General features: G+C 47.4%; 1 protein-coding gene across 1 annotated transcript in view; it reads left to right on the top strand.

Moving 5' to 3' along the window:
* The window catches only part of SYN3 (synapsin III), a 1,380,627-nt gene that overhangs the window by 1,158,498 nt on the left and 203,808 nt on the right, over nucleotides 1-18,321 (top strand). Inside the window, exon 8 of the mRNA XM_085651961.1 lies at nucleotides 5,685-5,827. Within this exon, the coding sequence (XP_085508087.1) occupies nucleotides 5,685-5,827 (143 nt within the window). The remainder of the gene's footprint in view (nucleotides 1-5,684; nucleotides 5,828-18,321) is intronic.

The following is an 18,321-nucleotide window of genomic DNA, read 5'->3' as shown; positions in this document are numbered from 1 at the left end:
CACTCTAGTCTATGACAATACACTCTCGACACTTTATACCACTTTACGACACTCCACTCTGACATTCTACTCAACTCTAGGACACTCTATTCTACTCCAGTCTATGCCACTCTACAACATTCCTGTCTATTCTATGCCACTCCACTCTACGACACCCTATGCTACTGTACCCTACTCCACTCTATGCTGCTCCACTATGACACTCTAAGACACTCTACTCACGTCACTTTACTCCACTCCACACCACAACACTCCACTCTATGACACTCCACTCTATGCCACTCCACTCTACACCACTCTACTCTACTCCACTCTGAGACATTATACTCCACTCCACTCCACTCTACAAAACTCTACTCCACTCCATGCCACTTTACTCCAGTCCACGCCACGCCACTCCACTCTGTGACAATCCACTCTATGACACTCTACTCCACTGTAGGACACTCCACTCTAGGACACTCCATTCTATGACACTCTGCATCACTCTATGCCACTCCACTCTGCCACACGCTATGCCACTCCAATGTGCCCCACTCTATACCACTCTGTGATGCTCCACTCTGTGACACTCCACTCTGTGACACTCCATTCCACTCTGTGCCACTCGACTCTATGACACTCCACTCCATTCTACACCACTCTACTACACTCTATGCCACTTCACTTTGCACCACTCTATGCCACTCCACTCTGTGACACTCTACTCTATGCTTCTCCACCCTAGAATGCTCTACGCCACTGTACTCCACACTGCGGCACTCCACTCTACGCTACTTCACTCTATGGCACTGCTCCACTGTACACTACTCCACTACTCTCTACGCCACCCCAACCTACGACACTCTATTCCACTCTACACCACTCAGCTCTTCTCCATTTTATGGAGCTCCACTCTCCACCACTCCACTCTACTCTATGACACTGTACTCCATTCCAGTCTATGGCATCCTATGCCCCTCCACACTACGCCACACCATGCCACTCCACTGTATGCCATGTCACATGACTCGACTGTACTCTCCTCCACTCCATACCACTCTCCTCTACGCCTCTAACATTAAGCCATACTGAACAGCAACCACACTAGTTTTCATGCTAAAACATATTGGCAAAGCCAAAATCTCTCGCATAGGTGCAAGCTGTTGCCTTTGCCAGGGCCTGTTTTACAATTAACTTCTCCCTCTCTTAGTCTCTTACATCACTCTCTCATCCTCCATCTTTATTTCAGCTCACTCACTTTAGCTCACTTCCCGCTCTACCTCTCTTTCTTTGTACAAGTCTGCACCCCACCCTTCTATCTCTAGCTTGTCTCCCTTTCCATACCTCAACCTATCTCTTTTCCCCTGTATATAATCTCACATCTCTTTCTCTAACTAAGTCACCCCTCTCATCTTCACCTCTTTTCTCTCTATGCTTCATCTTCCTAACCTGTACCACTGTAAACTTTACCTTTCTCTCTGCCTCGCTGTCTCTTTGTTTCACCCATCTGCTATCACTCACTTTGCCTCTCTAGAGATCATACCACTCTTTGTCTGCATTGTACATTCATGTACTTCTCCCACAGTCTCACCTCTCTACCTGTCTACCTCTATCTCTCTCTGCATCTCCCTCTAACTCACCTATCGTTCTGCCTTCCTCTCTCTCTACCTCACCCCTATGTGTACATCTCCCCTTTCTCTCTGTATTCTTCTCCCTATCTATAACATTCTCTACCTCACTCTAAAACTGTATATTATAGTTTTAAGCCAAGTCAGAATGTTCAATGCCTGGAATGTTTGTGCCCGTCAGCCTGCTCTAGGCTGTTTGGACCCAGCTGGACCCCAGAAGACACCACAGGACCCTTGTTAGAATAAAGTAACTATGGATTGCATCCCTGGAGGCTATAGAATGTATTGCAATATGTTGGTGATGAGTGGAGGCCAGCTCTGAAGTTTGATAAGACCCTGATGGTGGCTAGACTTAACCCAACGTTAAAGGAAGACGCTCTCTCACTGTGCTTCTCTGTGGCATTATCTGCCTTCAAGGGACTCTGTTGAGTGATACTCAGTGCTCGAGGTGGGTGACAGTTGTAATCAAATTCCTAGAATTTGTATCCCAGGTGAATAATGGCAGGCTCCAAACATCTGGCCTGGTTGTAGCTTAGCTTACACACAAGAACAACCGGAATGTATGTTGCAGGGGAGGTCCCACCTTGCACCTCTGGGGTATCCAAAGATATTGGAATAGACCTTTGTTGTGAGCATGAGGAACATTCAAATGAGACACCCTGCTTGCCCTTTTCTTCGTATGCTACACCACGTTGTCTGGACACCCTCTAATTTGGCAGCCAGGGTCTTGCAGCTAGTGGCACTACTGGAATATATGCGGCTGCAGCTGCCACATTCTCACCAAAGGGAGTTGCCAGAAAAAAACAAAGTTCTGATGACACCAAGCAAGCGAAGCAAGTGAGCTTGAACCTTCCTAGAACAGCTCCCTTTTCTCTTGGATCCAAACATCTATCCATTCATCCTTTCAGCCTTCTATCTACCCATTGACATCCACCATTTCCATTCATTCCTTCATCCATCGTTCAATCTTATACCACTCCATCCATCGGCCATTTCATCCATCCATCAGCTCATTCATCCATCATCCATGCATGCATCCATCCATGCATTCACCCACACATACATTCATCATTTGACTCACCCATTCATCAATAGTCTTACAATCATCAATTAATCCTTTGGTTCATCCATTCATCCTCTCAGATTTCCATGTACTGTGCCATCCATCCACCCATCCTCCTAGATTTCCATTTACTCTGCCATACCTTCACCCACCCAGTCAGCAGTCTTCTCAGATTTCAATTTACTCTGGCATACTTTACCCCATCTATCCATCAATCCATCCATCCATCCAACCTCTCGGATTTCCATTTGCTCTGCTATCCTTTCACCCACCAATCAATCCATCCATCCCTCCTTTCTGATTTCCATTTACTTTGCCACCCTTTCACCCACCTATCTAGCCATCCTCTCAGGTTTCAGTTTACTCTGCCATCCTTTCACCCAGTCACCGATGCTCTCAGATTTCCATTTACTCTGCTATCCTTTTACCCTCTGATCCATCCGTCCACCTGCTCTGATTTCCTTTTACACTGCCATTATTTCACACACTCATCTGTCCATCCACTTATCTCAGGTTTCTATTTACTCTGTGTTAGACCTGATACTCTTCAGGTCATGTTTCCCGAAACATTTTGCTTTTTCCTCCTGGGTGTTGCTGAATCTCTGTCTGTGGCCTTAGGGCTCTGGGCACTTTCCCACTGTAAGTACAGTGGGAAAGTGCATGTGCCCTTCTTACACACGTTAGGAAGTGGTGCTTACCTGATGTTTTTAAACATATGTCTCAAGCCTGCCATTGTGTGCACATGCACTTATGGTGTTTTAAACATTCGTCTAGCCTGCCATTCCAGGCCTGTGTGCGCGCAATTGGACTTCTGCTCAGTTGGCCTTCCTAAGTCACTGACCATCCTGAGTGTACCTTTCACTACCACTAGAGCACTGCTGGGATAAGTCTGATGGGGTGAAGCAGGATGTAGGTGAAAGGCAGGGCAGGTGCACATGTGAGTTTTCACTACCTATAAGGTTTGCTCTTCCCATAGGTTAGCATGGGGGAATGGTTGAAATGACTTCAAGCTGCAATGGTGGACTGCAGTGGAGCAGCCTCATCATGTTTCCTATCACTGGATTCATAGTGACAACCCCTCTCCTGTGGTAAAGGTGGATTTGTCATTAATAGCTTAGCAATTCCACTTCTAGAAAGGGGCCATTTCTCTGCTCTAAAACTCTTTGTGTGCCTCTTAGCTTGACTCCAGTCCACACTGGAGGCTGGGGAATGCACAGATATAGCTATAAACTTGGCTGCAATCATACTATCGCTTTCATATGGAAAAGCAAGACACCAAGCATTTAGGAAGGGTATTGGTGTGACCATGTATCATAAAGAATAACATACCCTGTACCGTATGTTAAATGGAAATTGCAAGTCACCTTGGAACACCATAACCATATGAAGGAACTCTGCCCGTGGCCTCATTCCTCTATTTGGTCACTGAACTCTTGGTGACTCGCAGTATCCTTATAATGTAAAGCAGGGGGCACTTTGTCCCAGGGAAATATAATTTGAATTGAAAAGGAAAACATGAAGCAGCCAGTTCACATTCTACGACTGATCAAACTTTGTAATCTGTCTTGATAAAGAATTCTGTCCTGCCAATCAGAATTCCTAATTCAAATAACTGACAGCATGGAATGCCAAAATCCTTGGAAAAACCTGAAACGGTCACACACATCAGAGAGTGAGAAATGTAGGGTTAGGCTGCAGATTATGTAATGTCTGTAGATGCTGCAATAAAAGGAAGCGGTACAAAAGGGGGTGGTGATGGACGGAGCATCAGAACCAATCAAACACTCACACCCAGTCAACAGATCTGGGTTTGATCCATCACCGTTCTTTAGCCCACTCTGCCACCCCAGTTCAGACATGGCCATATGCAAATCAGTCTGACCCTGTGCCTCATGGGAACAATCCAGCCCGAACTGCCAAGCCATGCCTTCCCTGGACAGGAAACAAGCTTCCTAGGACCGGTTTCTGGCATTTCAGCCGTCTTCAGCCAGGCTTGCTTGAATCCAGTGGAAAAGTGAGCAAGGGACTCACGTCTGAGCATACCCTGCCAACTTGTGGCGAACAAAGAGGTACAAAAAAACGGTGATGGATCAAACCCAGATCTGTTGACTGGGTGTGAGTGTTTGATTGGTTCTGATGCTCCGTCCATCACCACCCCCTTTTGTACCGCAATCAAAGGAAGAGCACCAGAATAGAGAGGTCTTGTGGTCGTTTTCAGCCATCTTTTCAAGTTTCAGCGTTCTAGCTCCTGCATTTCCCACATATATTTGCCCTTATGGACCTGGTCAATCCATTGAGATGTGGCCTCCTCTAACCAATATTTTGAGATATGGCCTCAATTAGTCAATATATTGAGATGTGACCTCCATTAGTCAATCCATTGCGATGTGGCCTCCATTGGTCAATCCATTGAGATGTGGCCTCCATTGATCAATACATTGAGATATAGCCTAGAAAACTGGGCACAATGTGTCAGACTGGTGATTGCAGTCTCCCTGCCCACATCAATGCTCCCTTGCTCTTATTAAATCAGGCAGATTATTTCGTCGTTGGAGTTGGAAGAGTTGCCTAAGAGATTTATCTGCCAAAACTGTTTGAAGCTGAAGGTACAGCAGAATTTTTTCTTGTAATATTTGTGGGCAATTTCATCCCATTGTTTCTAAACCTACCTTTCTCCCTTGTGTTTTGGGACTGTGGAAGCCACTGATGAGAATGTCAGTTCTACAGAAACTGCTCTAAACATGACAGGCATGGCATACCAAAGGTAAGTAATATATTGGAAAAATGGGAGTCTTTCCTGACAAGTTACAACTTCTGAAAGGCCCATTGAATCCATCAAGTAGTCTTGTGTTCCAGAGGAAGAACTGTTGGAACATTTACGAAAGGTCTTATGGACTTGTCAAAATCTGCACGACTCCTGTCTTCCCAAATGAGCTGTCTTGTCTGTGTGCATCAAACCTTGTCTTCCCTTCCTATCTCACGCCTTCATGTTCACCATTTACATTTTTCAGGTGAAAGTGGAAAACCAGTACGACTTCCAGGACATCACCAGCGTGGTTGCCATGGCAAAGACTTACGCCACTACGGAGCCATTCATCGACTCCAAGTATGACATCCGTATTCAGAAGATCGGCAACAACTATAAGGCCTACATGTGAGTAGCGGGTCTGTGTTATGGGAGGGTGTGACTGGTCTGCACAAGTCCTCTACATATGGTTAGAGTGAAGAGATGGCTCTCTGTCGCCCGAGCCAATCAGCCCAATTCTGACCTTTCCGTTTCCACACAGACACACAATGCACTTCTTTGTTGCTAAGTTTGTGAGGTGCCCAGAACAGTGAGATCCTGATGAAGGGCCAAACCCAGTTGGGCCACAAATAAACAGAAACATGTTGTTGAAAATGAAGGGGTCATAGTAATCTCCCCCATACAATTGTGGTTTCAGCCGTAAAATTAGGGAGTCAGAATCGAGAGGGCTTTACCTACCTAAAGACATTTTTAGACGAACCCTGGTTTATGCCTTGGCACATTCAGGTATTCGTGTTTATGTGCAGTATTAAGGCAACAACACCAGCGCTTGTGAGTGTGTAACAACAAAGGTTGAGAGGAATTAGCCTAACTGTACTCCACCCCTGCCACCCATTGTGATCCAGGTAACCCAGTTGGAGCGCATCTGAAATCGTTTTCACGAGGGATTTAACCCGGGATTCTTTCTCCTGATATAAAAATGATATATATTTGCTTTTTAAATGCCATGAAGAACTTAATGATGTAATACCCAAGATTTCCAATTGAAATTACGAAAGCCTTGAGATAGCCCAGGTCGTTCTGACCACAGGGCGAAACACGTGTCGGCTGTCTGGTTACTGTATTATTACAAGAACCATATTTTATTAAACTAATAAAGACTTCATTTGAAATTATTATTGGACAATCGTCTCTTTCAGGGCATATTGAATGAAAGAAGCATTGGCTAACAGAATAAGAGGAGTCATTACTCAAAACCTAAAAGACTTTACAATTTTTGAGGCTGAGTTGGTCCAGGGCCTCGAGTTTAAACTCCTCAGAAAAAGATAATAATCGAATAAAGGCGATAGGATATCCAGCTGTAGGATTCTTGGACCTCGTACTTTTTCCTTTTCCTGATAAACCCAGTTGGAGGCTATAAATCAAGGGACAGCCACCTATGAAGTCATGAAAAGGAACTCTAGTGCCTTCAAACTGTGTCTCTCAGAGTTGAGGGGTGATACTATTGAAAAATACTTTTCTCTGGGTGGATCACATAAGGGCATTAAACATGCCCTGAAGGGAGTGTTATGGCATTTCATTCTTTACCTTGCACAGGGAGGGAAGATGGGTATGATACCCAGGCAAATTAGAAGTAAGGACTCCGTAAAGGAGTGCCTCCAGCGAGAGCGACATGTCAGTCCTCTTTGCAGGGACACACATACTGGTGAACGTCCTCTCTGGCGTATGACATCATGTTACACATACACACCCGTGACACGCTCTATGGCCAAGGCATGTCAGGCTAGCCAAGTTTATCTGATTGGACCACCACCCCGCCTCTTCAACTTAGGTTGAAGGCAAAATGCTGTGCACCACCTGGCTATCCATCAGCTGGCATCAGTCATTAGAAGTGGCATGGCACGCGCATGGGGGTGGAGGTCGCCCCTCCTAGAAAGGACAGAACAATAGCTGAACCTCATCTGCAGCAGAATCGACTGAGCAAGTTGTTCCTAAAATGTAGAGCACCTGCCAGGGAGCAGTCTCCTGGGTAGGAAACTATACTAGTCAGCCTGACGTGTTGAAATGCGGAGCCGGACATCACAGGGCTCGGTGACATGCGCCTTTGACCCCAAAGCCAGGCTCGGTGTCTAGTCACACGTATATAATATTGAATAATGTTGTTCCAGCTCTAAACCAAGAATGTGTTAATGGCAGGGAATGAGAGCCCTGTAGATCACTTTCCATACATGACTCATGGCCTTGGAATGAAAACAGCACATACCACTGCTGGTCAGCCACACTAGGAAGGTTATTGGGGAGCTCGCAGACATTCACAGTGCAAACCACTCCGGTTTATAGACGCAGAGAAGAGGAAAACGTCAATACCACAAGCTGAGTCTGTGAACATTTTACGCCTGCGCCCTAAAATATTGTAATTCTCTAAAAAAAATGTATAACTATGTCCCATTTTATAAGCCATATGCAATCATGTCACGTTTGCCACGACTCATACCAATCTGTTCATTCGGGTGGCACAAAAATTTAAAAAAACCCGGAGGCACATCCGCTTGTGAGGAACAGTTTGAGCTCTACATCGTAATGTGCCATAATAAAAATGTTAAACTTTCATTCACCCTCAGGCCCTTTGGCGCTAATTACGGAAAACACAGCATCGGGCAAAGAGCCATTGTTCGGGGATATAGGACCGTCTTAAGATGTTTTGTAAATATTGTGTGATAAGTGGTGGTTTTAAGCCTCAGAGTCGGGGTGTTCCAAAATCGAGGTGTGAGAACAGACTCGGCCCCCAGGGGAGCATTTGCCATAGCGTGGGGCTCTAGCGAGGCTAAGGGCGAGACGATTGTCCCAACGGGGCCTGTGTGGGTTCCCAGCTCAGTCTCAGGATCAGGGCAAGTGCTGCTGACTTTGATTGTAAACACCCCAAATTCAACCAACAACGCAGGCCCGCCAAGGCACTAGTGACTATAATTCCATTATACCTCCTCAAGGGGTGTGTTGCCAATGCAGTCTCATGTCAAAGCTAGGATACAAATTGGCATTTTCAAATGGTCAGAAACTTCTCTAAATGGCCCATGTGTGGGCAAAGTATCTTAGTCCACGGCCCACCCAAGGGTCCTCTGCCAGCTGTTTGTGCAGGGCGACGGGGAGCAACTCCGCGGGACCTTGATGTATGAGGTTAGCAACACGCCACACCGATATCTGTGGGGAGTAAAGCAGTGAAACAGGCAGGTCTGAGCCCACACAGCGGGCAGCCATCTGAAGAAGGAGCTGTTTGTCACAAATATTGATTAATGAAATCACCCTACCAAAATGTTGTATCCAGAATACTGTCTACCACAGTGTCCTGAAGGTTGCTTGACATAGGTAAATACCCAGCTTCTCTCATGGTGCAGGCTTGGGCAGCAGTAGGATAAATAGTCCTCTAGAATAGGAGAAGCTAAATGCCCTTCACTCATCTGAAGGGGGCACATTTTTGGTTACAGTCACTGCTTTCCTCTGAAAATGCCTCGGCAATGCTGCTATTGAAAGGGAATTGTCCTCAGAGTCTGAGGGTACATTTTGGATTTACCCTCAGTCTTGTAGAGGCTATAAATGGCAGAGTGGGCAAACAGGGAATATGTGGCGTGCCTCCCCGCGGGCTTGTAGGCTCACAGCTGGAGTTTGCTGGGCCAGAAAGATAATGGGTCAGACAGATGCATTAAATGGAGAAAGGCTGGTACAGTTCATGATGCCATGGTGGACTTTCAACCCACCTCAAGCCATCGCCTTCTCTCACATTGATGAGGGTACGTCCATGCCTGTGGACTGCTCCAAAGCTAGGCTGCTTTCTCTAAAGACTATGTTTTGTTTCCTCTGGTGCAGGAAAAAAGATCATATTGGTTTAATTTACACCTCTCTCTGAATATTACCTCTGGAGGCGAAAATCTCTTCTAAATTGATTGCACTGAATTTAAAACACTGATGTTAAAAAAGTAAGGTTATCTTAGTGGGAAACATAGTGTGACTTACAATGGTTCATGCAGAGTAGCTGGGTTCAATGCTCAAAGTAAAGAAGGCCTATATCGCAGATTTATGTGCTCTCTTGCTCAGGGGCTACAGATAACGTGTATTTATCTCTTTCTGCAAAGGCCCAAAAAATTGTTTAAATGTTCACCCAACTTCGCCTGCAGAAAATGTTTCATACAAATAATGTTTTGTAAGAAAAGGTTCATGCGCGAGACAGTTGTACGTGTATAGTTTTTCTCCCCTCAAGCTATTTAGTAGATGTTTTCTCTCTATTTCTGTTTATTATATCTTCACAAGCTTTGTGAATTGTTGTGCTGTTTAAACAAATACAGCGCAAAGTTGAGGAGAAAAACTTTGTAATGGCGTACTTTTGAATCAGTTTCGATTTGTCTCCTTCGCCACAATATGTTTCGTTTTTGCTTTCTTCTCCTGGTTTACATCCTTTGTGCTATTTTTGAATTTATACTATGTTTGTCATTAGCGTAAACTACACCTTTGTATAAAATGTATTGTATTGCTTCTTGAAATACTAAGGGGCATATCAGCAACAGCCAGCGATAATTATCGCTCAGCGCGCTTAGCGCGAGCATAATTATCGCCAGCTGTCGCTGGATTATATCGCCGAAATAGCATGTTATCATCAACGCGTATCTCCAATGCGATAACAATCCAGCGATAGGGGCAAAATGTGCGATCATCGCTGGAAATCCAGCGATAAAAGCACAGCGATAGACGAATCCTTGTTGATAGGGCAGGGTGGACTTATCCAGACAATCCACCTCCCATAGGATATAATGGCTAAGCCAGATTGTAAGCAGGCGTTAAGAAACCAGCGATAAGAGTGGTTTGCGCTACTTTTTACATCGCCACGCGGGTTTGCGGCAAGATTGATGATAGGAGATAGTTGTGTTAACGATATTTCCCAAGTTATATTAGTAAGGTACGCCCACTTTCCATATCATTAGCGTTGCGACGCTGGGCATTAGGAAAACGGATGCAGAGGCATGGATTCACGCGCTAGCATGTCCTTGCTGATAGTGCGATAAAATTATCGCCGCTTTTCGCCCGAAAACGGATGCTAAAGCAGCGATAATTTTATCGCCTGCCCTTGATAATATGCCCCTAGGTTTGGAAAAAAAAAAATGGATTATCACTATGGACTGAGCATAGAAGCATCTTGGGAATGTAGGGAAAGCGGTGTTACTGGTGGATCCACAACACAGGGTTTGAAGGGCTTAGTGCTTAATTTGGTTGCAGGTGGGGCCCACCAGCACTTATTCATCGGCACCGGCACTTATTTTCACTGAGTATACTTTGAACCAGAATAAGAGAGACAAAAACACAAAAGGGGGAAAGAAGGAGGACGAAAAGGGCAGAAAAACAGTGAAAAAGGCAGAAAGCAGGAACAAAAAAGAACATACAAGAGTGAGTTTGTGGGGAGGGAAGTGTCTGGTGGTGGATTAAAGATGCATGAGGTGGAATCAAATCTACAAAGCCTCTGTAGTCATCACCACAACCTTCTGCAGCGCTGGTGAAAGCTTCTGAGCAAAAGATGGGGTACCCACACTTATTATATTACAAATGAAGCGCAGATCAAATTGCACACTACATTTGTTTCTGGGCAGATGAACATCTTGTAAAAGATCTGGGGTCTCATATACAAGTTTTTGATGCAGGGCAGCACAGTAAGTCACTTTGCTGGGCTGCCCTGCAGCAAAAGGAAAGGACAGATTGCATCCTATTTATGTCACATGGCACATTCATGTCCTCTTCCAGTGAGCTGGTGCCATTTTGGCTGCCTTGCGTCAACGCAGACCCCCTTGCACCATGGTTCAAGGGTGTCCGCATTGTAGGACTGATTGTTTTTGTGCAGGAAGGAACACTTTCCTGCACAAAAGCAATCAATGGAGGCGTTTTCCTCTTTCAATGTGTGCTGCAGAATGCAGCACACATGGAGGAAAAAACGAGGAGAAATAAAGGAGTTTCTCCCCGTTGGAGGTGTAGGCTTTTGACACGTTCCCAGGTTTACCAGTCCTTGTAAATTTGGGAATGCGTCAAAATCCATGAGTGTTGCGTGGGAACAGCCAGTGCAATGCGCATGGAACTCCTCTTTGCCGCAGAGTAAGGCAACACAGCGACTTGCGCTCCTCTGCCTTACTCCATATCTACGAGGCCATGAAAAGCCATGCAAAGTGGGTTTGCGTGGCCTCCTAGACATGGGTCTTCACTCGGCGCCACCGGTGTGTCAAAAAAAAGTGACGCAATGGCGCTGCAGTAGGCTTGTAAATAAGCCGCCTGGTATCTCCAATCCGTTCTCAGCTGGGCCCACACACACCCCACACACACGTCCTTATCTTTGAGATGCTTCTGCTTTAAAGAGCTCTGCTGCTCTCTGTGGCAGGGTCACCGAGCTCACCCCTGGACATCATGTTCCCAGCCCTGGGGCTTGATGTGAAAGATGATTGTTATGTGGAGTTTTAACCCAGCTCATTCAATGGAAGCAAATCAAGACTACAACATCCAGAATGCATCCCGTTGGCAAATGAAATCTAAGGTTAGGTGACCTTACATAGGATCTCAGGATACAAGACAATGTATTACTCTAAAATAGGAGCAGAGCTGTTGGTGGCGAAGTAGCTGTGAAGATACCTGTTCTAATTGAACGAAAAAAACAGGTGTTTCCCATTCGGAACGACAGTGGGGACATGTTACAAGTAAGACAACCCTTAGAGGGGCGAACAATTGACACCTTGCAAGTTTCCCATCCCTGTTACAAGCATACCCTCTGCTGGGCCAAGTAATGAGATGAATGATGCGCCATTCCTAAGGTGTAGGAAGGGCGCCACCATGCGGCCAGTATCGGAATGGCGTCGCTGCCATTGCACTGATGTCAAAGAAGCACATGTGGCCTGCGTGCCCCACCCGTCCCCTACCTCCCTTGTGGTCGTTTCTCCGTGTGTGCTTCCGGTAGGAAGGGTTCCATAAGCCCTTTTAAAATCGCAGCCCCACAGCCACCCATCACCCGGTTAGTTAGTAAAAGACGGCCATGACAATGGCGCAGTGGGTAACTCAAAATGATGGACCCCTTGCAGAATGTGATGAGGGGCCCCTGAGTCTCCCAAATATCGCGGATAATCATTAGCCTTGGGCTGCATGGGTCACCTTCAAGAACTGGGGGTCCCCTGATGGGGTGTCGCCTCTGCGCAGCAGGGCCCTGCTTTACTGCCCCATAATTGCGGTGCTGGGGGGCCCTCACACCCTCCCCCACGCACCTGCTACACCAAACAATCGCTACAGTCGCCCTCTTTTGAATGCTTTATGAAGCCTTTTGGGGAGTTTTAAATTGCCCCTTCGCAGCCCAAGCACAGGAACTGTCTAGGGAACCCCACGAAGGAGGTTGTCAGCCCCCTGTATCTCCGGGGGTTTCTCCTGGTCCTTGGTGCCAGGCCTGCCCTCTTCGTGACCTCAGAGTTGTGTAAGGGCGCCGAGTGGATAAACATCAGCCCGCTGGCCTGGTTCCGAGTTCTGGGGCAGCCGCACAGCACAGTGTGATCCTCGACCAACGGCCTGCCCCGCTCACAGCGGAGGACAGCTGCCAATGCCGGGCAGTTGATGCGTTATGGAGATTCGTTTCTTCTCTCTCGGTTCTTTTCTACAGCCCTGGCAGGACTGTTTGTGTTTTTTACTTTCCATTTCCCGCTGGCCCTTCCCTGGACGCTGGACCCGTCCCAGGCTCAGCGCTCTGCTTTTCATCAGAGTCCATACTTGGTAAACAAGTCTGATGGCGCGCGACGCTGGTACCCTTCGGCGCTCTTCAGGTGGGCAGCAAAGGGCAGGACGTAAAGAAAGACACGAGTGGAAGAAACGAGGTGAGAACAGGAGTAAGGGAAAGTCGACGGCAAGAAGGAAGATAGAAAAATTGGTGGGAATAAGTTTGAAAGACGAAAACAACTAAAAAGGAATGGCACGAAGAAGGGAGGGAAAAAGAAACAGCAAAGCCGCAGGAAATGTGCAAGATGCATATGAAAAAGAGGAAGATAAAAAATAGAGCGGGTGGAGGGATGGCTAAATGAAGGCATGAGGAATGTAAGGAATTATGGGGAAAGTAGACAAAGGAGGATAAGATTATTCAGGAAGGAAGAAAGAGGGAAAAGGGGGGGGGGGAGACAGACGCGGAAACGTTATTTTGTTTTGTTGCAGTTTCATATAGCGCAAACTTGACCCGAAGGCATTGGAGCGCGTTACATGAGCACCAGTTACAGTACACAAGAACGCATTCATTTACGCAGGAAGATTAAGTGATTTGCCCAGAATCACAGGTTGTTGAACAAACGCCGAGACTCACACCAGGTTTCCCTGTTCCAAAGTCGGCAACTCTGGCCGTCACGCCACATCCTCTTCCGGTGTCACTTACAGTTAGCCAGGAGTGGCAGCTGCTTCCCGGGTTGCTCTAAGGTAAGGGTACCTCCGGGTACCACATGCTTCAAATGTGAAGACCGCGACAGGAGCACCACATTCCCAAGGTGCTGTTCTCTGCCGACCCACTGACACGAATGAGGCACAAGGTTATTTAGACCCGTGATGTCATCAGGTGGGCAAAGAGTTCGTGATGTCACTTCCGCATTCGTGATGTCACTGCCACACTCCCAGGGATCTCTGTGAATTGATCTCCATGCTAAGAATGAAGGAAGTGGTGCGTAGAATGGAAAATGAGCATAAAGGTGGGAAAAGAAAGGAACAAGGGGAAGGTTGGGGGCAGGGAGGGAGTAAGTAAGGGGAGAGAGGGAGCATGCAAGCAAGGGCTTAGATATCGCAGGTGCAGCGGTGCAGGGGCCTGAGGGGCCAGTGAACCCTGAGAAGTGTTGCATTTTATTTTCCTTAAAAGCAGACGAGCATGTTCAGTGCTTGCACTAGGGCAACGTCACTTGCTACGTCACTGCATAAAGGTATGGAGGAAGAAAGGATCAAAGAGAGTGCACAACTAAAGGAGGGAAGATGGACGAGAAGTGAGGAGGGGAGAGAGAGAGCTTAGGGTGCTGTTGTGGTATTGAAAAACAAGAGGGCTTCGAGGAGTCAAAACTCGAGAAGGCTCAAGGAAAGGATTACCCCGGAAGAGACCGCTCGAGGATCAGAGGGTGCGGGCTGGAAGAGGGGATGCGCCAGGCATCACTGATGTAGGCGGTCAAAGGGAGAGCTTATCCAGCTGTCAGCGGAGACAGCATGAGCCGCTGCCCAGACACGGGCTTTTCCGTTCATCTCGCCTCGGCTGTCAGTGTCTGGGGAGGAAGGGAGTGAGTCACCGGAGCCCTTGACAGGATAAACCCCGGGAAGATGAGGCGTGAGGCCTCATTGCTGCTTCTTCTAATCCGTCACATGTCCACAGAGTAGGGGGTGTGCGAGGAACCTCTTTCACTTTGTTTCATCATACTGTGAACGACTGTTTACTGTCAGTACACGGACCTCTGGCGGTGCAGCATCATTCATTACCTGCTATTGAATTTCTCAAAGAAAGTCCAGTCCACAGGCCATTTTTTCAGTTCCAAACAATTTTTGTTCCAAATTCATTAAAGAAAGAACATCATATAATGTCATTCATTCAATTTCATCAAATCTTTTCAGACAATTTCATCAAATCTTTTCAGCCTATGCGTTTCGTCCTAACCCGGACTTTATCAGGGCTGAAAAAAAGAAAATATATACACCAATTAATTCCATACAATGTGATTCATTATGTTATTGTTGGAAAACGAGGAAGTATCTGTGAGGCCTGCACAAATAACATGACTACATTTGTCCTTCACTGGGAACCAAACACCCAATTGTAGCGCCTAACTCTCAGAGGGTAGCGTTGCAGAGCAGTCTGAGGCTTACTCATGGGAGGTGGTGTGGGATAGTAATCGCCATTACAGGTGCGCAGAAATAGCACTCAATAATTGATTGTCCAGTCTGTACTTTGCTTTATAAAAGTAAGAGTACATTTATTAAACACACACACTACTTCAATACTATGCACCAATTTACAAATATACATAAACTGTTGGAATTACTTTGGGACATTGCATAACATCTCCACCCCTCCCTTGGGGGGTGGTCTAGTACCTCCACTCCCATGTATGCACATCATCTTGCCACCTAATGCAGTTAGTTGAACATAACCTGGAGCGAGGGCCCTGCGCACTGGCACCATCCCAGTGGCGACCCATCCCATTACCTCAACACGCATTTAAACTAGGCACACCTGCCCTGGTGACACACAACCCTGACTAAGCATCTCCTACTGACCAAGAAGTATACAACTCTACATCTGAGGGGCTAACAGTTTGGGTTGTTCTTTCCCTAAGCGCAGCAGCAAGAATACATGTTTAAGCATCACTTTAGAATGACAGTACTCATCACATTTGTTGATCATTATAATGCATTGCAATTACAGCCCCTAAAGGCATCACAGATGAATCACAGGATTACGCATACATAGCCAGACTCCGTAGCAGGAATTTCTGGCAGCATAACCCCACTTTGCTTATGACATCACCTTACACAGGTACTTCACGTTACACATGTGCCTTTAAGTCCCTCTAACAAGAAATGACTTGGTTAAATGCATTTGTGGTACAATTACACCTCTTAACCTCCAGGGGATGCCCTTCTCCAGACATCCCTAACTCAGTCCTTCACTCTTTGAGACAGTCCCTAAGATACCCCGGGCTGTAGAGCAAAAGTTCCAGCCATGGGATGCTTATTATGCCTGGCTGAGCCCTTGAGGGGTTATTCTTTTGTGTCCCCATGAGACTTAGGTAGGGACGTTCCCTTCATGCTGGGGGAGACTGCGTAGCTCCTGCAGCTCCCCTGGCACCTTTGAACACACCTTGTGGTGACCCCGTCCTCCTGGGGCCATCAGGAATGGAGAAAACTCTGGTTTTCCTTGCAGGCTGGTCCGGGCCTGCAAAGCATTATGGGGCGCTCTGTGACCAGAGCGTGCATATTATAACAGCGGCTCTCCATCTGTTGTAACGCTTTTCGCCCTAAGTGGGATGGGTATTCCCAGACGTGGGACCCGTGCTCACTACGCCACTGGAGTCAAGCTATCCTGGCTGATGACGGCTGATAGCCAGAAACCGGTCCTAGGATGCTTGATTCCGGTCCAGGGAAGACATGGCTTGGCAGTTCGGGCTGGACTGTTCCCATGAGGCACAGGGTCAAGACTGATTTGCATATGGCCATGTCTAAATTGGGGTGGCGTAGTGGGCAACAGAACGATGGATTTAACCCAGATCTCTTGACTGGGGGAGAATGTCTGCATTGTCAGCATTCCGTCCATCATTTGTTTGTTGTAACGCTTTTCGCCCTAAGTGGGATGGGTATTCCCAGTCGTGGGACCCGTGCTCACTACGCCACTGGAGTCAAGCTATCCTGGCTGATGACGGCTGATAGCCAGAAACCGGTCCTAGGATGCTTGATTCCGGTCCAGGGAAGACATGGCTTGGCAGTTCGGGCTGGACTGTTCCCATGAGGCACAGGGTCAAGACTGATTTGCATATGGCCATGTCTAAACTGGGGTGGCGTAGTGGGCAAAAGAACGATGGATTTAACCCAGATCTCTTGACTGGGGGAGAATGTCTGCATTGTCAGCATTCTGTCCATCATTTGTTTGTTGTAACGCTTTTCGCCCTAAGTGGGATGGGTATTCCCAGACGTGGGACCCGTGCTCACTACGCCACTGGAGTCAAGCTATCCTGGCTGATGACGTCTGAAAGCCAGAAACCGGTCCTAGGATGCTTGATTCCAGTCCAGGGAAGACATGGCTTGGCAGTTCGGGCTGGACTGTTCCCATGAGGCACAGGGTCAAGACTGATTTGCATATGGCCATGTCTAAACTGGGGTGGCGTAGTGGGCAAAAGAACGATGGATTTAACCCAGATCTCTTGACTGGGGGAGAATGTCTGCATTGTCAGCATTCCATCCATCATTTGTTTGTTGTAACGCTTTTCGCCCTAAGTGGGATGGGTATTCCCAGACGTGGGACCCGTGCTCACTACGCCACTGGAGTCAAGCTATCCTGGCTGATGACGGCTGGTAGCCAGAAACCGGTCCTAGGATGCTTGATTCCGGTCCAGGGAAGACATGGCTTGTCAGTTCGGGCTGGACTGTTCCCATGAGGCACAGGGTCAAGACTGATTTGCATATGGCCATGTCTAAACTGGGGTGGCGTAGTGGGCAAAAGAACGATGGATTTAACCCAGATCTCTTGACTGGGGGAGAATGTCTGCATTGTCAGCATTCCGTCCATCATTTGTTTGTTGTAATGCTTTTCGCCGTAAGTGGAATGGGTATTCCCATACGTGGGACCCGTGCTCACTACGCCACTGGAGTCAAGCTATCCTGGCTGATGACGGCTGATAGCCAGAAACCGGTCCTAGGATGCTTGATTCCGGTCCAGGGAAGACATGGCTTGGCAGTTCGGGCTGGACTGTTCCCATGAGGCACAGGGTCAAGACTGATTTGCATATGGCCATGTCTAAACTGGGGTGGCGTAGTGGGCAAAAGAACGATGGATTTAACCCAGATCTCTTGACTGGGGGAGAATGTCTGCATTGTCAGCATTCCGTCCATCATTTGTTTGTTGTAACGGGAAGAGCTGCACTGCCTTTTCCAGCGGCCTGGCGCCGCATCCGCCGTTCGTTGGGGGTCCGGTCCCACCCGGACCCCTGCTGTCACCCGGTGAGTTCCGCGACTCAGGGAGCCCACCCCCGGCCACTCTTCACTTTTTCTTAGGGTCCCGGTCCCACCCGGGCACTCACTCCTTCAGCAAGCAGACATTAGAGGGCAGCTCAGGGAGCTCACCCCCAACTGCCCTCACCGGCTCCCCGTCTGGCCAGCACCTTCAAGTGCTGCCGCGG

This window comes from Triturus cristatus, chromosome 4_1, assembly GCF_964204655.1.
Source record: "Triturus cristatus chromosome 4_1, aTriCri1.1, whole genome shotgun sequence".
NCBI classification, from domain to species: domain Eukaryota; kingdom Metazoa; phylum Chordata; class Amphibia; order Caudata; family Salamandridae; genus Triturus; species Triturus cristatus.
Note: the sequence above shows the minus strand (reverse complement) of the source record. Positions and strands in the feature narration are given on the sequence as shown.